Source organism: Pristis pectinata, chromosome 3 (assembly GCF_009764475.1).
Source record: "Pristis pectinata isolate sPriPec2 chromosome 3, sPriPec2.1.pri, whole genome shotgun sequence".
NCBI lineage: Eukaryota > Metazoa > Chordata > Chondrichthyes > Rhinopristiformes > Pristidae > Pristis > Pristis pectinata.
This window is the reverse complement of record NC_067407.1, coordinates 42,753,849-42,775,380: the sequence shown is the minus strand read 5'-3', so window position 1 is coordinate 42,775,380 and position 21,532 is coordinate 42,753,849. Positions and strand designations below refer to the sequence as shown.

Here is a 21,532-nt window from a genome sequence, read left to right as displayed (position 1 = left end):
AGACAAATTTCTGGGACCTGACCAAGTATATCCAAGAACACCGTGGGAGGCTAGAGAAGAAATTGCAGGAGCCCTGGCTGAGATATTTGCATCATCGTTAGCCACAGGTGAGGTGCCAGAAGACCGGAGGGTAGTGCATGTTGTGCCTTTATGTCAGAAGTGCGGAAAAGAAAAATCTGGGGACTATAGACCAGTAAGCTTAACGTTTGTCATAGGTAAGTTACTGGAGAGGATTCTGAGGGATAAGATGTACATGCATCTGGAAACACAAGGGTTAATTAGGGGTAGTCAGCTTTGTGCATGGGAGATCATGTCTTATGAACTTGATCCAGTTTTCTGATGAAGTAACCAAGAAGGTTTATGAGGGCAGGGGAGTAGATGTGGTCTATATGGACTTCAGTAAGGGCTTTGATAAGGTTCCACGTGGTAGGCTGCTCTGGAAGGTTAGATTGCATGGAATCCAAGGGGAGCTGGCTCATTGGGTACACAATTGGCTTGATGGTAGGAAACAGAGGGTGATGGTAGAAGGTTGTTTCTCAGACTGGAGGCCCGTGATTAGTGGTGTGCCTCGGGTTAGTGCTAGGCCTATTGTTATTTGTTATCGAAATCAATGATTTGGATGAGATTGTAAAAGGCATGGTTAGTAAGTTTGTAAATGACACTTAAATAGATGGTACCATTGACAGCAAGAAAGGTGACCAAAAATTACAGTGGGGTCTTGATCAGTTGGTAAGTGGGCTGAGGAATGGCAAATGGAGTATAATTCATTTGCCATCCCTCAAGTGTTGCATTTTGGAAAGTCAAATCAAGGTGGGACTTTGACAGTAAACAGTAGGGCCCTGGTGAGTGTTGTAGAACATGGACCTTGGGGTTCCGGTACATGATTCCCTAAAAATGGAGTCACAGTTAGATGGAGTGGTGAAGAAGGCTTTTGGCATGTTTGCCTTCATCAGTCAGGACATTGACTGTAGAAGTTGGGAGGTTATGTTGCAGTTGTACAAGATGCTGGTGAGGCTGCACCTGGAGTATTGTGTTCAGTTTTGGTCGCACTGCTATAGGAAAGAAGTTATTAAATTGGAAAGAATGCCGAAAAGATTTACAAGGAGGTACAATAATTTTTAAAAGACGGTTGGGCAGACACATGGATAGAAAAGATTTAGAAATGGCTGAGGTTTTTAATCTCTATTTCTCCTGTGTCTACTCTGTGTTAGAATTTCATGGATGCTAAACAAATGGGGGTAATAAGTAGTGAGGTCTTGGATCATATGCTTATTACAAGGAAGGAGGTATTTGCAGCCTTGAAGCGCATTAAGATGAGCAAATCCAAGTTCACCCCTGGACCTTGTGGGAGGCCAGGGAAGAAATCGCGGAGGCCCTTGTAGAGATATTAGCTTTGTCGTTGGCCACTGGCAAAGTTTCAGAAGACTGAAAGTGACTGATGTTGTTCCATTGTTCAAGAAGGGTAGCAAGGACAGGCCAGGGAACTACAGGCTGGTGAGCCTGACTTCAGTTGTAGGGAAGTTAATGGAGGGAATTCTGAAGAACAAGATCTACCATCACTTGAATAGTCAAAGTCTGATCAGGAATAGTCAGCATGGTTTTGTGCGTGGGAGGTCATGTCTGATGTGTCTTTTGGAGTTTTTCAAAGAGGTAACTAAGGGGATAGCTGAAGGTAGGGCAGTGGATATTGTCTATATGGATTTTAGTAAGGCCTTTGACAACGTCCCACATGGCAGGCTGATCGGGAAGGTTAGGTCGTATAGGATTTGGGGGAGCTAGTGAGATGGATTCAGAATTGGCTCTGATTGGTTGAAGGTCAATTCTCCTACTGGAGGCCTGTAACTAGTGGGGTGCCCCAGAGGTCAGTGTTGGAACCTCTGATATTCATTATTTATGTAAATGATTTGGGTATGAATGTACATGGCACAGTTAGTAAGTTTGCTGATGATACTAAATTAGGGGGTCTTGTTGATAGTGAAGCAGGTTATAGTGAATTGCGAAGAGATCTTGATCAGTTAGGGAGATGGGCTGAGAAATGGCAAATGGATTTCAATTTAAATAAGTGTGAGGTGATGCATTTTGGACATTCAAACCAGGGTAGGGCTTGTACAGTGAATGGCAGGGTTCAGACGAATGTTGTGGAACAAGGACCTGGGAGTACAAGTGTCCAATTCACTGAAAGTGGCCACGCAAGTAGACAGGATGATGAAGAAGGTGTTTAGCATGCTAGCCTTCATCAGTCAGGGCATCGAGTTTAGGAGTCGGGATATTATGTTGCAGTTATATAAGTCGGTGGGGCCACACTTGGGAGTATTGTGTACATTTTTGGTCACCCTGTTATAAGAAAGACATTATCAAGCTGGAGAGGATGCAGAAGAGATTTACAAGGATGCTGCCTGGACTGAAGGGCCTGAGTTATAGGGAGAGGTTGGCCACGCTGGATCTTTATTCCTTGGAGCATGAGGATAATGAGGGGTGACCTCAGAAGTTTATAAAATCATGAGGTGTATGGATAAGGTGGATGGTCATAGTCTTTTCCCCTGGGGTTGGGGAGTCCAAAACTAGAGGACACAGACACAAGCTAAAAGAGGAGTGATTTAAAAGAGACCCAAGGGGTAACCTCCTCACACAGAGGGTAGTGAGTACCTGGAATGAGCTGCCAGAGGAAGTGGTTGAGATGGGTACAGTTGCAACGTTAATAGGCATTTGGATAGATAAATGGAGGGGAGAGGCTTGGAGAGTTATGGGCCGAAGGTGGGCAACTGGGACTAGCAGGGAGGATGCTGTAGTCAGCATGGACCAGTTGAGCCAAAGAGCCTGTTTCTGTGCTGTATTGTTGGTATTGGTTTATTATTGTCTTGCACACAGTTCATACAGATCAATTCATTACACAGTGCATTGAGGTAGTACAGGGTTAAAAACAGTGACAGGATACAGAGTAAAGTGTCACAGCTACAGTGAAGTGCAGTGCAGGTAGGCAATAAGTTGCAAGGTCATAACAAGGTAGATCGTGAGGTCAAGAGTCCATCTCATCGTATAAGGGAACCGTTCAATAGTCTTATCACAGTGGGATAGAAGCTGTCCTTGAGTCTGGTATGTGCCCTCAGGCTCTTGTATCTTCTACCTGATGGGAGAGGAGAGAAGAGAGAATGACCCGGGTGGGTGGGGTTGTTGATTATGCTGGCTGCTTCACTAAGGCAGCGAGAGGTTATAGATAGCGTCCATGGAGGGGAGACTGGTTTCCGTGATGTGCTGGGATGTGTCCACAATTCTCTGCAGTTCCTTGCGGTCCTGGGCAGAGCAGTTGTCATACCAAGCCGTGATGCATCCAGATAGGATGCTTTCTATGGTGCATCGATAAAAGTTGGTGAGTGTCAAAGGGGACATGCCAAATTTCCTTAGCTTCCTGAGGAAGTAGAGGTTCTGGTGAGCTTTGTTGGCTGTGGTATATATGTGGTTGGACCAGGATAGGCTATTGGTGATGTTTACTCCTTGGAACTTGAAGCTCTCAACCCTCTTGACCTCAGCACCATTGATGTAGACAAGTGCATATACACCGCCCCCTTTCCTGAATTCAATGACCAGCTCTTTTGTTTTGTTGATGTTGAGGGAAAGGTTGTTGTCATGACACCATGCCACTAAGCTCTCTATCTCTTTCCCATACACTGACTCATCATTATTTGAGATATGGCCTACTACGGTGGTATTATGTGTAAACCTGTAGATGGAGTTAGAGCAGACTCTGGCTACGCAGTTATGAGTATATAGGGAGTAGAGGGCTGAGGATGCAGCCTTGTGGGGCACCAGTGTTGTGAATAATCGTGCTGGAGGTATTGCTCTCTATCCTTACTGATTCCTGTCTGTTAGTCAGAATGTCAAGGATCCAATTACAGAGGGAGGTGTTGAATCCCAGGTCTAGGAGTTTGGTGATGAGTTGCTTGGAATTATAGTATTGAAGGCGGAGCTGTAGTCAATAAACAATGGTCTAACGTAGGTGTCTTTACTGTCCAGATGCTCCAGAGATGAGTGTAGGACCAGGGAGATGGCATCCACTATAGACTTGTTTTGCAGTAGGCAAATTACAGTGGGTTGAGGTTTTCCGGGAGGCTGGAGTTAATGTGTGCCATGACCAGCCTTTCTAAGCATTTCATGATGGTGGATGTCAGAGCCACCGGTCGGCCGTTACTAAGATATGTTACCTTGTTTTTCTTAGGTACAGTATGATAGTAGTCTTCTTAAAACAGGTGGGAACCTCAGATTGAAGCAGGGAGAGGTTAAATATGTCTGCAAATACCCCAACAGCTGATCAGCACAGTATCTAGGACACGGCCAGGTACACGATCCTGTCCAGGTGCTTTCCTCATGTTCACTCTCCAGAAGACTGATCTTATGTCCTCGACGGTGACCACAGGTTCAGTTGCATTGAAGGCTGTCAGGGTGGGTGGTGACAATCCACTGCCTTCTGTTCAAAACATGCATAGAATGCGTTAAGCTCATCAGGAAGGGATGTGCTGTTGTTGACTATGCTGCCTCACTTCGTTTTGTAGCTGTTATAGCATTTAAGCCCTGCCACAACTGATGGCTGGTCTGGGACTCTACTTTGAAGCGGTATTGTCTCTTGGCATTCTTGATAGCTTTACAGAGGTCGTATCTTGATTTCTTGTAAAGGTCAGCGTCACCTGATTGGAATGCAGCAGTCTTCGACTTCAGTAAACAGTGGATCCCCTGGTTCATCCATGGTTTCCGGTTTGGGAGCACCCGTATTGTCCTCTTTGGTACACAGTCCTCAGCATACATGCTGATAAAGTCTGTAATGGTGGTGACATAGTCATCAAAGGCTGGCAGCTGAACCTTTGAACATGGACCAGTCCAAAGACTCAAAGCTGTTGCATAGAAGCTCATCTATTTCCTCAGCCCAGCACTGCACGACTCTTCGTAGGAGGAGGAGCACAGCTTGGTGGTCTGATTTACCAAAGTGAGGGGGGGGGGGGTGGCTTGGAAGGCATCTTTTATGGTTGTATAGTAATGGTCAAGGGTGTTAGGGCCCCTGGTGGGACAGGAGATGTACTGGTAGTACTTTGGTAACACACTCTTAAGATTGACCTAGTTAAAATCACCCGTAATAATGAAGAGGACCTCGGGGTATCCTGTCTTAAGGTTGTTGACCACAGAGTATAGATCATTGAGTGCAAGCTTCATGTCCATCTGGGGTGGGATGTAGACTGCCATCAGGATAGCTGAAGTGAATGTCCGTGGCAGGTGGTATGGTCGACACTTCACCGTTAGATATTCCAGGTTGGGTGAGCAGGAGCTCACCAGGACTGTCGCCTATTACTATATGACACTTAAGTATACGGGCCAAACATGGGCAAATGGGACTAGCTTGGATGGGCACCTTGGTTGGCATGGGCCAGTTGGGCTGAAATGCCTGTTTCTGTACTTGATGACTCAGCTGACTGTTGATCAATATTGACTATTAAAATGTTCATTCAATGTACATGTGAAATGATCTGGGATGAATAGTCGTTATTTTTTTCTGCTCTCTGGACACATCAAGCCTTCATCTGATGCTTCACTGGAAAGGGATCAGTGAATGTGAATTCCAGCCTTGTCATTCCATGGACAAATGTGTTGGAAATCCAGCATTGTACTAACATAACATAATTCCCATTTTCATTGTTTCATTTGTATTAATGGGAAGGTTCTGTTGCTGTGTGCCAAAATACATATGATGGTATGGCTATGATGAATTCATGACTGACTTTCCCCAAATTTCAGCTGCTCTGAAAATCTGATATAGAATGGATGTTGGTTACCTTTTTTAAAAAATGTCAATTTCCAATGCATTTGGCCATTTACTGACTTGAGGGCACTACGAGTTTGTGCTGTGTTGACTTGATACCAACTGCATATTGCAAGCCAGAATGAAATTTAAATGAGCAATTTCAGGTGAACTTGAAGGATTTTGTGGTTTCTTTGATTTGTGAGAAGGAAGCTTTTTAATCTTAGTAAAGAGCTGCCAGTCCCATTTCTTTTATTAGGACCAAAATTAATAAGCATACAGAATAAACAACCTCTTTGTAGTTAGAGGATAAACCAGATCAACTGTAAGCTGACTTTATTTCACTTTAACACATTTCCTGCTCCTGAACTGATATGTGTTCTGTTTGTCCCTATTTTGCCTATATAAAATTAACTCTCAGACAAAACTAGTGCTTTTATATTAAACTGCTTTTTTTAATCATGCTAGGAAACTAGAGTAACAGTTTGAGATGTATTGAAAATGGATCATAAACATTGTTTCAGCACCTGAAAACATTGCGCCACCCGTGCCTACTGAGGTTCTTATCGAGCACAGTTGAAGCTGATGGAATCCACCTGGTTACTGAGCGAGTGCAGCCACTGCATATGGTCCTGGAGGATGTCTCAGCAGATGAAATTTGTGCTGGAATTTTTGACATTCTCCAAGCACTTATCTTCCTGCATGACAGGGTAAGTATGAGAAAGACTGGAGGTAAGCAGTTGCTGAGTTTAGTAGGGACGATGCATCGATATTGGTGTGAAAACTTCATTTTTTGTAATGTAGAGTGGTGTTGATTAGTCATGTTGATCAGGAATTAGAATCAATTTGAGTGAAGGCAAGTAACAACAACTGACAAAGACTACTAGGAATAGTTTATCGGCTCCCTAATAGCGTTTTCAGCTTTGGAAAGCCTGATCAAGCTGTGAGAGGAGATAGTTGCAGAGGTAATCATTTATCAGAAGATTTTGCTTTTAACCAGAACAGGCAACTGGACCCACTGTCTCCACTTGCATTCCAATAGTTCAGCATCCCAGTAGCTCTGAACGCCCTGCTTGCATTGCATATGATACAATTTTGCTCCATCCTAGTGACTGACGTATTTATGGTATTTGTGCTGATTCTAGCAGACTCACTGCTGCAGCATTAGAGTATGTGCTTATAGTTGCTTCCTCAGTCAATAATGTGGCCTTAATTATGTCATCCTCATCATCCTACTTGGGAGTAATGTAGGTACTGGTAAGCATTCTACTTTTTAAGACTTTGGTGTCTGGTTTCTTTACTGTGTATACTACACCAGTAAGATTTTTCTGTACTCTTTGCACTTTGCGTGAGAGTTAAATGAATACTACTTTCATTGTTTTTTGGATCTGCACCCTTGTACATTATGCCCTATTCTGTGACAATTGTAGCACCAGAGATCTAGGAATACTTATAAAATGTAAACCTGGTGCCTCCATATTTTTACTTTGCATATTTTGATGTTGAACTGCTGTTTAAGATTTTTGCTTTTTAGAGTTCGATTGATGTCTAAATTTTTTTCTTGCCGTGTTACCCATCCTGCTTCATTTTGAACTTGAACTGAAGCAGCAATTTGTAAATCAGAGGGGTGCACAGAAATGTGAAGGTCAGTGTGATGGATGCATCTTGCATAATTTATAGGGCAATGTTGCTACCCAATCACTGAAAACCTTCTGCAGAGATGTTTGCAAGACAGACATTTCTGTCGTGGCTAAAATGTTATACAAACATTTTGTTCTTTTGTATCACAGGGGAAACTGAGCCACAATAACGTATGTATTTCATCTGTGTTTGTAAGCGAGGATGGTCACTGGAAGCTGGGAGGAATGGAGACAATGTGTCATTTCTCTCAAGCATCATCTGAGGTGAGATTGTTATTGATCCTAATTTTTCCTTTGTAAAATTTCCATTTAGTTTATGCAAAATTTTTGTCTAGTAGAATGAATTCTAATTTGTACAGTTCTTCTGAGTTCTTCTTTGATTTTGAGATTAAAAGGACAATGTATACACTGCTTTCTCTTGCAGTTCCTGTCCAGTATCTCGTCATTGAGAGATTTGAGTGGAATTGCTCCAGAGGAACAGGTCTGTCCATAGTATGGAATAAGAGTATGATGGGTTTTAAAACAGAAAATACTGGAAACACTCAACAGGTCAGACAGCAGCTGTAAAAGGGGAAACATTTTGTGTTTCAGACTGAAGGGTATTTCCTGCATTTCCCATTTGGGATTCTTTTTTTACAAGGTAGTTTCACAAATATCATTACAAAACTTTTTAAAGTTAGATTAAGTATAAATTCTCCAGCTGTTCTGCTTGGATTGAAGGTATGTTTATGCTCAGTAGCCAGGACTCTGGATACTTGTTCAGTAACTTAATCAGTACTTTGCTGGATTCAAAAAGAGAAAAAATGAAACACAAGCAGAAAATTCTGGAATTCAGGAGGTTGGACAGCATTGATAGAGGAAATGATAATTAACTTTTCAGCTTGGGACCTAGTTTGTCATTGTTCAAAACAAGTCATTTGGTTTTCTGCATCACAATATTGCAAATATTTGTTATCTAGAATTTCTTCAGAGTTAGTTCCTTAAGGTTTCAGGAAGGGCAATTTGTGCAGCTGTTGAATATTGTTGTGTGAAGTACTTGAATGATGTCACAAGTGTCAGTCTAGCTTCATTGTTGGTTCTGGTGATAGAGACAGAATAGAAGAATAGAGACAATCTCTTTGTGATTTTTATAAATGACTTGGACGAGGATGTGGAAGGGTGGGTTAGTAAGTTTACTGGTGATACAAAGGTTGGTGGTGTTGTGGATAGCGTAGAAGGTTGCTGTAAATTACAACAGGATATTGATAGAATGCAGAGCTGGGCTGAGAAGTGGCAGATGGAGTTCAACCCGGATAAGTGTGAAGTGATGCACTTCAGGAGATCGAATTTGAAGGCTGAGTACAAGGTTAATGGCAGGACTCTTAGCAGTGTGGAGGAACAGAAGGATCTTGGGGTTCACATCCATGGATCCCTCAAGGTTGCCACGCAGGTCGATAGGGTTGTTAAGAAGGCGTATGGAGTGTTGGCCTTCATTAGTCGGGGTATTGAGTTCAAGAGCCGTGAGGTGATGTTGCGGCTCCGTAGAACTCTGGTCAGACCACACTTGGAGTATTGTGTTCAGTTCTGGTCGCCTCATTATAGAAAGGATGTGGAAGCTTTAGAGAGGGTGCAGAGGAGATTTACCAGGCTGTTGCCTGCATTGGAGAGCATGTCTTATGAGTAAGCTAGGGCTTTTCTCTTTGGAGAGAAGGAGGATGAGAGGTGACTTGATAGAGGTGTACAAGATGATAAGAGGCATAGATCAAGTGAACAGTCAGAGACTTTTTCCTAGGGCTTCAATACCTAACATGAGGGGACATGATTTTAAGGTGATTGGAGGAAGGTATAAAGGGGATGTCAGGAGTAAGTTGTTTTTTTTTACACAGAGTGGTGGGTGCATGGAACGCACCGCCAGCAGAGGTTGTGGGGGCAGATACGTTAGGGACATTTAAGAAACTCATAGATAGACACATGAATGATAGAAAAATAGGGGGCTATGTGGGAGGGAAGGGTTAGATAGATTTTAAAGCAGGATAAAATGTCGGCACAACATTGTGGGCCGAAGGGCCTGTACTGTGCTGTAGTGTTTTATGTAGAATTTTAGGAGAACACTTAGAACAAGGCCCATTGCAAGCTGACCTTGTCCAATTTAGTCCTCAGGTTTTCAGATTCTTCCTGAATCACATGGACATGCACGAGATGCTTACTCATTTGGGATGATGGTTGCAAAACTCCTACCCTTGCTTAATGATGTGGGTAAGGTTTTTCATGCTGAATATTTCAGTGACCAATGTTCCTGATTACTGTCAACTACCTGTCAGGGAAGCACAAGCATTTGATTTATTCCATGTGGTTATTTCAGTTGTTTTGCTTTTTTTTGTTGGTTTTTGTCACTTTTTATTATTTTACAGAAATTACATTTTAAATAATTAAGTTATTTATACAAGTATTTTCCACAGTATACACCATAGACAAATGTGGAAGCATACTGGCAAAATGAGCTAAAGTTCAATAGACTGTTCAGAATATTCAGGACAGTGGTTGTGAATTAACAAAATGTCTGTAATACCATCATACTAACTTGTACTTGTGTGGTGCCATTCATACGATGTTTCAGATCAATCAGATCAATTTACAAGAAGGAGCAATTGATCAGGAAGCTAAATATTAAATATGCTGGACTGAGTAACTTGGAGTGAAGTCAAAAGGCTTTCTTCAGAAGAAAGTGGGAAAGCTCACTGTGGTAAATTGATCCAGAGAAGGCGTTCCAAGGGGAATTAACTTTCCATTCAGAATCTGAGGAATCTTCAGTGAGGATTGGGATGTCCATTTGAGGAAAATCATTTCTATACAGGGGTTTCTTACTTAGTGTTCAGGAGGTATTGCCAGGAACCATGCATAACTGCACAACCCAAGTGAATATCTTAGATAACTATGATGGGGTATTTGCCTGTGTGTTGTGACTCCAGGACCAATAGTGCTATAAGGAATTGGTGCTTTGCAGGGTATTGTTAAATGGGGATCCAATTTATAAGGTCAATTATGACTTGTGAAGTATTAAAGAATTTGAATGTAAAAACTTAGTCTCCTTATTGGTTGAAAAAGAAAGGAATGCTAAACTCCAGGGAGAGAGACCTGGTGAGATATTAGCTTTTTCAAAGGGAAGATACTGAAATAATTAACTGTTTGGCTTTTGTACAGTAATGTTCTATGATTTATAATTTAACAGAGAACATTCCTGATCAGGTGTGCAAGCAGCAATGAAAAGATTTGGGGGAAGAATGACTTAATCTTTTCTATGGAAATTTTCAGAGCCTCTGTATGTCCCAACCAAAATGAAGTACTTTTGAAATGTAGTTAGTATTGTAAAGTTATACATGTCACTGCTAATTTAGGTGCAGCAAGGTTCAAGAAAGGAATGATATAATGATGTGATGACTATTTTTAGTTGATTGTTACAGAATAAATATTGAGTAATACTAATTGATTGTGGCATTAAATGCTGACATTTTATGGAATTGGGTGACACTTTTATATAAATAGGTCAAATGCAGTATCGAAATGCTTTTTCCAGCAAATATCCATTTTTTGAAAATGTTATTTTTAATCAAGTTTATTGAATAGCATGTGCTTGATCTGGGAATGTGAAAACGGAGTTGCAAATTGTGTACCATTGTTCTTTAGTGCAAAACATCCGTATGTGATAATTCACTAATGCTGTTTTATGTTTGGAAATTCTTTTCATTAACTTCTGCGCATTACAGGACATTACTGATTACGTTACTGTAGTCAGTGATGGTTCAGGGTTAATTTCTTTGTTCTCAAGTTGCAGAACATATACTAGAAAAATTCCAGGAAACTTTAACTGCCACTCTTCTTAACCCAGACCCTATGCAACGGCTATCTTTACATAGCTTATTAACTCATGAATTTTTCAGGTAAGCAGAGACATCCTTTTTTGCACAATACTCCTTTTAATTTATTTGTCAATTAAAGCAGAAAATAATTAGAAAATATGTTCATGTGCTACTTAAAATCCAAGTGGAAAGTTTGTTCATATGTATGAGTCACCTAATTTGTCCAGCATTGGCTAGAATTGCTGCCAAATATTCAACCAACACAAAAAAACAAAGTATACACAAATAACTCAAACTTGTTTAATAAAATCCCAGAAATTTATTGGTTGTAAAATGGCAAAATATGACTGCTTTAATTATCCAGATGGGGTATTTTAACTGCATTATTTAGAAAAGAACAAAGTAAACAATGTCGTAAAATATTTCACAAAACTTACAATGTTTATTGAAGTCTATACATAGTGACTTCATAGAAAATACAATTTTCATTTGTTCAGCATACACAAATACATTATTGGTCTATTATTGTCAAAATTTAGATATGTCTGTGGAGCAAACTTAATGTGTAGTAGGAATATGTGCACTGCTTATGACTGAATAAATTAACTTTTTGATTTCTATCACTTTGAAGTGATGTGGTTTTCTTGATTATTTCACCCAGTGGTGAAACTTGCCATTCAAATTTAGACAAACATTTGTAATGATGATCTGTGATGTGACTGAATATTTCAAAATACACTCTTGAAATGGTCCACCAACATGGACCAATTAATGAAATTAGAATACCTTTGCAAATGAATCCAGCCATTAATTTGATTTTGTAAAATGCAAGAAAGAAGTTTCTAGTCCCATGTTATATTTGCTAGGATGTATTTAATGTGATGCCACCTTTTAAAATTGGACTCAAAGTTAATTGCACCTTGCATAGCCTGAAAGTGACAATGAATGCAGATGGAAAAAAATGTCTTCCTTCAAGACCATGCTATCATTTAAAACATTTGAATAGTTAATACTTGGTGTTTGTGGTTCTATCGTTTGGCTAATAAATGCTGCCCCTCATTATAATCAGCAGGAACGAGTTCTTGGAAATTGTAAATTTCTTACAAAGTTTGACATTAAAAACTGAAGAAGAAAAGAATGAGTTTTTCAAGTAAGTATTCCATTTGTGTCATGAATACTGTGTCAAAAGATAATGAACCTAAAAATAAGTATTTCTCATTTCTGTTCTTGCTTAGCAGCCATGTTAGACAACAGTTAAGAATAGGAGTCTTGATTTAACAATAAAGTCTGAAATCAATTGTACTTTTCCAACAACAACTCCAACTACCCACTGGCCAAAAATCAAGCCAAAGTGTTCGTGATCTGACCGCAACTTCCAGTGCATTTATGCACTTCACCTCCAAGGAAGTTTTTAAAGAAAATCAATTACAGCCTGTTATTATTTCATTGGTTAGAATTTTGATATCTTGCAATGAATATGAAAATTGTATCACTGGTGGAATGTTTCCCTTATCTGGGGAGGGGGGAAGGAGTTGTTTGGGGGAATTCATTTGATTTTAAAGCTGGACATCTGAACAAGCCTTTGAATTTAGAAAGGATTTTTTTCTGAGGCCATCCTGTGTTCAGATACAGGTTGAATGGAGTCTATTAGCATAGTCAAGATCATGAGTGCTAAAAGTGCTTCTGTCCTACTGCTCTTGTTTTCTTTATTGTATATCTTATATTTATCATGTAAGATTAACCATGACATTGGAGAATCTTTACTCTGTTGTGACTGATTTCTTGTTAACAAATAGTCCATAGATTGAACTTTTGCTTTTCACCTTTTTCTCTGCCTGAGTTTGGGTTTTTCTTGGCTGCTTGTCAGTTTTTCTGAGACTGATAACAAACACTTGATTTAATAAAATAAACGTTGGATTATATCAGAAAAACGATTACGAAAGGGACACCCAAAATGAAAATACATGGGGAGTGCATAATTACTGCATCCTCAGCATTGCCTTCCATGTGGGAATTTACTCAGTATCCTTTACATGATTCAGGTGACTTGAATGTTCACTACCACCATAGTGAAATTTTTTGATTTCTATTCTGTGGCTTCATTTTCCAAATTAGTTACAAGTAATGCTGTATGTGGGTAAAGTTCCTATTGTATGCTGTGCTCACAAGGAATTTGATTGAAATTGCCTAAATTTCTTGCTCAAGAGTTTGGGAATAAAAATCCTTTCTGACATCAGACTTGGCAGGATTTCATACACCACTCAATTTGCAATGAAACGTGACTTGTGTAGGATTTTGCCCACAGCTGCATCCATCCCATCATCGCAATTGCCTTCAAACTAGAGTTTGAGCATGGGTAATGTAATAATTCTTTGTTGTTTGTAACAGATTTCTGTTGGATCGAGTCCAGGCCTTGCCTGAAAGTCTTATGGCCTCTCGCCTAGTGCCACAATTGCTAACTCCACTGGTGTTTGCAGAACCAGTGGCGATCAAAAGCTTTCTTCCTCACCTCCTCAGGCCAAAGACAGGTACGTTCAATGCTTATCTTCTAGTGTGACGCTGCAGAATCACACAAGCCATATCTACTTAATTGGAGGTTATCTTTATTTTAGTACCCTTTATTTAAGTTTTGTAAATAATGGGTTGTTACCTTTAGCAAAACCAATTAATGCTAATCTTCTTAATATGATTTGCATTTGTGAGGAAAATTAACCATACTATATTTTAAAGGGCCAATTTAATGGTCATGATATGGTGGATTAACATCTGGAAAAGAAACCTAGATTTTTTAAAATACTTTATCTGCAAAACATTGTGTTCATTTTTGTTTTCAGTAGTTGTTTTGACTGGCTGTGTATTTCCTACATTTGCAGATTTCCTTCCTGCATTGTTTCCTACATATTAATGGGCTAGTGTAGTAAAACAGTCTTGTCTCAGAAAGCATGAAATTAGTTGCTTTAAGAAATAAGTATACTTGTTCAAGCCAATAACAGGCTGGTAACTTAGGTTAGGATTTGGGCATAATTTTGCAGTATATTTATTAGGTTGCAATAAATTTGACCTGGGTATTCTGGGTGCTGATATTGGGTAGCCAAAGTGAAAAGAAATTTTGTTTTACACAGTATAACCCTTTTATGTACAAGCACCTTTTATATTGTTGTATGTATTGGTTTTGGTAACAATGACCCAAGTAATGTTTATCTGTTTAATGTGATATACATATGTGAGGGAAAATGAGCAGTAAATTCCTGTATGATGTTAGAAAATGATAGGTTAACATCTTAGCAGTATTCGGACATCTAACTGAACATGGACTTTCATTAAAACCAAACGTATTGTTGGGGAGGAAAAGTGCATTATCAAGTGTAAAATGTAGACTGGTTCAAAAATGCAGCTGTGCAACAAATAAATTACTTGAATTGCATTACTATAGATGCATCTGGTGATGAATTCAATTGCCTCCTGTCACCCAATGCCTTTCGAGAGCATGTGATCCCTATTCTGTTGAAACTCTATAGCGTGCGGGAGGAGCATGTACGGATGGTGCTCTTGGCTCACCTAGACACTTATGCAGATCTTTTCTCGCTAGAAGACCTACAAGAAATCATTCTTCCACAGGTGTGTTGTGCTGGAGAGAAATAAAAGTCAAGTATTGATAATTGATTAGTGACTTTTTTGGTTGGTCAGTTATGCATTTTCTCATTATGGATTTCCTTCTGCAATATTATTAATACTTTTAATACAGTAGAATGTAATTACATGAACGTGCTTTATGAAAGAGTTTTCATTCACAAAGACCTTTCTTGTCCTTGTGAATCTTCAGACATGATGCTTGTATATTTATGTGAATGAGGTTTTTTGCGTTTCCCTTGAAAGCCTACTAAAAATCCATGTGAAGCACATCCACTGGTTCCCCCTCACCTACTCTATCACCTACAACCTCTGCCAAATGTGATTTTCCTTTCATATATGTATGTTGACTCTTTGTGATTTTGAAAAACAAAAGAAAACAAAATCACATTGTTTTCTGTGTCTTAATATCACAATATTTAATATAGATTCTGGTCTTTTCCCAACTGCCGATGTCAGACTAACGATTGGCACTTTCCTGTTTGACTTTTTTTTTTAACCTTCCCTCCTGTCTTAAGTCATGGTATCACATTTGATACCCTCCATTCTGGAGGAATCGCTCAAGAATCCATAGAGTTTTGGAAAGTTGTATCCTGAGCATCCATTATATCCATTGCCTCCAGCTTCAGGATTCTTGATAATCAGGCCCACAACTTCCCACATAGCATAGGATGCGACATAGCTGAGCTGCCCTGCCATGGCTTTACTTATGAAATACAAATTTGTTAGAAAATACTTGCTAGTTTCTCACCATAGAGCAACCTGCCTTCCACTGATGTCACACTTTCAAACCAATTCCAGTGTTGAATCACTCCAGCTGATGACTTGCTCATGCTTGCTGCCTGCTCACTAAAGTCCAGACTGCTGTGCTCAAATCGTCACCTGTGGCCCAATATAAAAATGATCCTGTGGTTTTGAAAATAGTCAGTGACAGATGTGTCCTGCATTTAATATCTCATCTGAAAGTGACAACTCTAATGGTACAATATTATCTCTGTAGCACACAGGAGAGTCGGCCCAGAATTTGTGCTCCAATCTCTGGAGTGGAACTTGAATCCATAATTTCTGGTTCAGAGATGAGTCCAACCCCTGACAAATGACGATGGAGACTTCAATAGGACAGCCTTAGTAACGATCAGTTACGATTAAATAATATAAGCTGGAATGTATTTGTTTATTGTGCAATGCTTTATTTTAGCAAGTGCAATTTTCCCACGATTGTTAAATTTGACTTGTTATGATAGGAAAGTACTAATCCATATTTTTTTCAGATATTGCTAGGACTAAGAGATACCAGCAACACTCTGGTATCAGGAACACTTTCCAGCCTTGCAGTATTGGTGCCACTTCTTGGAGCTGAGGTGGTAGTTGGAGGTGAAAGAGCAAAGATCTTCAAACGTGCCACACCCAACTTCAAATCAACTGAGATAACCCCTGAAGGTAAGGCAGAAAAAATTGCTGTCTGCCTAGACGGGAACTTGTTGAAGCTCTAATTTGTAAGGAACGTGTAATCTGAAGACTTGAAAATTGTTTACCTGTTATGGTAATAAAAGCCAGAAAATGCAGGAAACAGACAGCAGGTCGGGTAGCATCTGTGGAGTGTTGTGGTTAATATCAGGTCTGGGATGGGAAAGGGTTTCAGACCTGAAACGTTAACTGTTTCTTTTTCTACAGATGCTGTTTGACCTGCTGTCTCCAGCATTTTCTGTTTTGATTTCAGATTTCCAGCATCTTTTGATTTTCATTTACTGCTAGATTGTGTTAAGCATGCAGTGACAAGAGCACAATTTCTTTTATTGGGATATATTTTGAATGATTGACATTGTTAATTAGCTTATGCCTTTATTCTGATAATTGAGATATGGTTATTCTTGTTAAGACTGAACTTTGTAATCTTGTTTCTTGTAATCAAGGTTCCCCTGCACATGCCATCATCAACAGTAATGAGCATCTCAGTTCTCTGGCTTTAAACAATTCTTTCAAACTGTTTTCAAAGAAGTCTGAACCTGAGAAGAAGCCCACAAGTGGGAGGGAGAAAGTCCGAACAAACCTCACTCAAAATTCCCAGCCTGCAAGGTTTCAGATATTGACAAAACGAGGTAAACTTTTGGAAGGTAATGCAAAAATGAAATTATTATGCACAAAACTGAGTTTCTTTTTTCTGCCAATGTTTTATTTGTTCACAATACCAGCGTTTATTGCCATCATTAACTGCCTGTGAGTCGAGTATGCAATTAAGAGTCAACCAAAGGTGGGTCTGGAACCTCTTAGAGGCCACATTCGAGTTGGGACAACAGATGTCCTCTCCTGAAGGACATTTGTAAACCCGGTGGTTTGTTACAGAAGTGCATTACTGAGATGAGCTTTTTTTAAGATTAGATTTAATTATTTGAGTTTAAATTCCCCAGTTGCCATTTTGAGATTTGAACTTGTCTCGTATCTCCATACCACAAAGGATGAGATTGTTTAGTGCATCATGTCCATCCTGCACTCGGCATTCCCATCAGTCCCATTCCCCGACTTGCTTTACTTGTGACCTATTTTCTCTCAAAAGCCCATCGCCTTCTGGCTCTCCTGCACCCACATGCACAAGGGACAATTAACTATTGTATTTGAATGATTTGGGCAGGGTGTGGTGGTGGTGGTGGTGGTGGGGGGGGGGGGGTGGGTGGCAGGCAAGAGAAGGGAAGAGGGAAAGAGTCCGTGTGTTCAAGGGGTGAACGTGCAAATTATACAGCCAAAGTTGGGATTGAAGCCAGATCGCTGGAGTAACAGTTCAAACTGCCACACTATTGTGTCATCCCTGAGTCATTCCATCTAGTCCTGGCTGATAGTCTTGTAACTTGATCACTACATTTATCATATTAAGTACATGTGAGCATGGCCTGGTTGAGAGCATCATTTTACTGTGTATGTATTTTTATTCTATATTTGTTACATTTGGAATTTATCAATCAACAGGTAATTAAGACATTGGGAGTCACTAGAAATGAAAATTAGTGTTTGTGCCTGAACTGTTTTGGCTCTAAGTTATGAACATTGAAATACACTAATGAAGATTTTTATTTGCTGTAAATGCATTTTCTAAATCCTTCTAGCTAGGTAGCAAATAGGAAACATAGTAGGAACACTATTTTCATGAAGAAGATATACATTTAGTATTCATAAATCACACATTTGATCTAATAATTCCCCAAGTGGTAAGTTGATATGAGATATTCTTCCCATTTTACCAAGTCCATAACATGATAGTGTGAACATTCATGTTCAATTTTAGTATGTGCACATTTTTTTTCTGCTATTTGTATATATGCTTGTACCTGCCTTCTTTTTACAATATTTTAAATCGATATTGTGTAACTAAAATTGAACCCAAGTAAAGCAAACATTTGATGCAGTTAAATAACTTGAATTTTTCCTTTCTTTATGAACATTGTAGCCCAGTATAAAGAGCAAACAGCCATAATGCCCATGAATGGTATTCATGGGAATGAAATTTTGGGTGTTGACAACGCACAAAGCTCAATGCAGAACCACACATGTGCAGAAGATTGGCCAGACTGGAGCAAGTCAGATAACAATGAAATTCTGCTTGAGCCTAAAAAAGATTGCATCCTTGCAGGAAACAATTTTGGGAATATTACAGTTGATGAGGAACCATGGGATGACTTTGAAGCTGCTGAAAATGATCAATCTAATGCAACAACACAAGAACAGGCAGTTAAACCACATGTATCTAATTTATCTTCTTTTGGGAATAAGTCCCAGTCTAAGGGCATGAAACTTTCTTTAGCACTGAAAACTCATTCGGAAATGCCTTGTGAGAGTTGGAAGAATAATAACAAACAGCAGAAAGTGTCGGTAGAGGAAAAGAGAAAAACAAATTCTATTGCACAGATATCCTCCAGGCAGAGGACCACGATAAAGAAAACATCTTTGAACGATGAACTAGGAGAGGAATTCACCATTAGTGTCAAGAAAAGGCCAGAGAGGGACCCTGAACTAGATCTATTTGCTGGTATGATACCAGACATTAAACTCGCTTCCACTGGCTTGTTAGTGCCAACACAGGGAACAGAATCAGCTGATTCTGCCAAAGAAACTGAAGTAACTTCAAGGGGCACAGAAAAGATGTTGACTGGAAGAGACAATTCACAAACTTTAGCACTTGCATCAAAGTTTGCTGCAACAGACACTGAGGTGAGATGTCAAATATCAAATCTACTGGCATGCTAGCAAGAGCTAGTACAAGCTAGTACTTTTTACGATGGTACATTATCTTGTAGTCCTTGAGAGTAAGTGTAGGCTTGCTGAATATGCTGGGATATTCAGATGGGAGTGTGGGATCTTGGGTTGCTTGTCCACAGAAACCAAAGGGCAACAGCATATGTTACAGAAAGTCATAATGAGAAACTTGCCTTTTTTTTGGCTAAGGCATAGAATGTAAAGGCAAAGATGTAATGTTAAAGATGTAAACAATAATTTGGCCATACAGTACTGCCTACGGTTCTGGTCACCACATGACAGGTAGAATGTGATAACACTAGATTGAAAGTAATTGGAAAGCGAATTAAAGATGTGATTTTTTTTGCCCAAAGAATGATTGCTGGTCTGGAACACCCTGCCTGAGAGCAGTGGAGACAAAAATATTCAACATGATTAGAGCTTTTGGATGAATATTTGAACAGCCTGAGACCTGAGAAGTAGAATTGGCCTAAATAGTTCTTTGCCAGGCATGGACACAATGGGTTGAACCTATGCTGTGAATTTCTTTGAAAACACTATTTAAATTGTCATAATATTTTAGTTCTTGCCTTCTAGTAGTTAAAGAAAAACTGGGAAATTGTTTCCATTTCTTGTGATAATCTAAAATTGCCTTGCCCTATATTTTGTTTACGATGGCTTAATCTTTAATTTGTAATTCAATGGTTAGGTGAGGACTGCATATCTGGGTTTAAAGATGGATTATGCGGGGAAAGATTGAGTATGCAAGTAAGCTTGGACTGAACATAAAAACTGACTAAACACTTCCATGAATGTATGGAGAGCACAACACAAGTGAAGGCGAATATAGGCCCAATATTGTCAAAAGAGGAACTCGTTCTCCCATTTTTGTTCCCAATTAAGTGTATATTTTTGGTTCCATCTTTACAGTGGAGGAGGTCACAAGTAACCTCCCAGATAAGTTGGGAACCAAGGGAGGAACTGAAGGAAGTGAGTATTAATAAATTGTGCTTGGAAAATTAATGGGGCTAAGGCCTGATAAATCCCCGGGGTCTGATAATCTACATCCCTGTGTACTAAAAGTGACCTGATCCAGGAAATTGTACCATAGAACAATAGAGCACAATACAGGCCCTGCGGCTCACCATGTTGTGCCGACCTTCAAACCACTCCTAAGACTAACTAACCCCTTCCTCCCACATATCCCTCTATCTTAAATTCCTCCATATGCTTACCTAACAATCTCTTGAACTTGACCAACGTATTAGCCTCCACCACCACCCCAGGCAGCGCATTCCATGCACCAACCACTCTCTGGGTCAAAAACCTCCCTCTGACGTCTCCCTTGAACATCCCCCCCATTACCTTAAAGCCATGCCCTCTTGTATTGAGCATTGGTGCCCTGGGAAAGAGGCGCTGGCTGTCCACTCTATCTAATCCTCTTAATATTTTGTATACCTCTATCATGTCTCCCCTCATCCTCCTCCTCTCCAATGAGTAAAGCCCTAGCTCCTTCAGTCTCTCCTCATAATTCATACTCTCTAATCCAGGCAGCATCCTGGTAAATCATCTCTGCACCCTCTCCAATGCCTCCACATCCTTCCTATAATGAGGCGACCTGAACTGTACACAGTACTCTAAGTGGGGTCTAACCACAGTTTTGTAAAGCTGCATCATTACTTTGCGGCTCTTAAACTCGATCCCACGACTAATGAAAGCTAACACCCCATAAGCTTTCTTAACTACCCTATCCACCTGTGTGGCAACTTTCAGTGATCTGTGGATATGAACCCCCAGATCCCTCTGCTATTGGTGGCCATCTTCCAAAATTCTTCAGACTCCGAAGTTCCTATAGATTCAAGGGTGGTAAATTTTTTTTTAAATGGAATTGCAGACCAGCAGGTCCAATATAAGTAGTGCTAGAATCTATTATTATAAAAAGAAATACTTGGAAAGCATTAAGAGGTTCAGACAAAGTCAGCATGGGTTTATGAAAGGCAATCATGCTTAACAAACCTACATTTTGTTTTGAGAACTTAACTTGAATGGATGGGAGAGCCAGCGGATGTGGTGTATTTGGACATTCAAAAGGCTTTTGATAAGGTCAAAATGAATATTAAATAGAAGTTTCTCCTTGAAAACATTTGCAAGACCTGCCCTTGAAATGGGAGTTTCCAGATCTGGACAGGAAGTAGGGCAATTTAAAGAGCAAGAGAGATGCACAGACCTACATTATTTCTCACAGCAGTTGAATATGTATTACCTGTGGCGACACCACAAGCTAGCAGAAACTGCAGCCTGTCAGAAAGCTTTTTTAAAAAAAATCCCCAGTAAGCCAGCAAAATCTATTTTTTGCAATTCCAATACTAAGAAAATGTTTCTATTTTAATGAGCTTTTATACTAAATATGTGCAAAAATG

The 21,532-nt window shown here is 39.8% G+C and overlaps 1 protein-coding gene across 6 annotated transcripts in view; it reads left to right on the top strand.

The window, feature by feature from the left end:
- scyl3 (SCY1-like, kinase-like 3) overlaps positions 1–21,532 on the top strand; it is a 33,810-nt gene that overhangs the window by 9,521 nt on the left and 2,757 nt on the right. For 2 of the 6 annotated variants that reach the window (XR_007955963.1, XM_052011181.1), the window contains exons 2-12: positions 6,307–6,492; positions 7,573–7,686; positions 7,847–7,903; positions 9,555–9,657; positions 11,228–11,339; positions 12,328–12,408; positions 13,647–13,786; positions 14,692–14,876; positions 16,160–16,328; positions 16,802–17,002; positions 18,328–19,088. Coding sequence is in view for 5 of the 6 variants with exons in the window: in XM_052011181.1 (XP_051867141.1) it covers positions 6,307–6,492; positions 7,573–7,686; positions 7,847–7,903; positions 9,555–9,657; positions 11,228–11,339; positions 12,328–12,408; positions 13,647–13,786; positions 14,692–14,876; positions 16,160–16,328; positions 16,802–17,002; positions 18,328–19,088 (2,109 nt within the window). In the remaining variant the exon portion in view is untranslated. The remainder of the gene's footprint in view (positions 1–6,306; positions 6,493–7,572; positions 7,687–7,846; positions 7,904–9,554; positions 9,658–11,227; positions 11,340–12,327; positions 12,409–13,646; positions 13,787–14,691; positions 14,877–16,159; positions 16,329–16,801; positions 17,003–18,327; positions 19,089–21,532) is intronic. The other 4 variants (XM_052011186.1, XM_052011183.1, XM_052011182.1 and 1 more) reach the window with 4 other exon arrangements.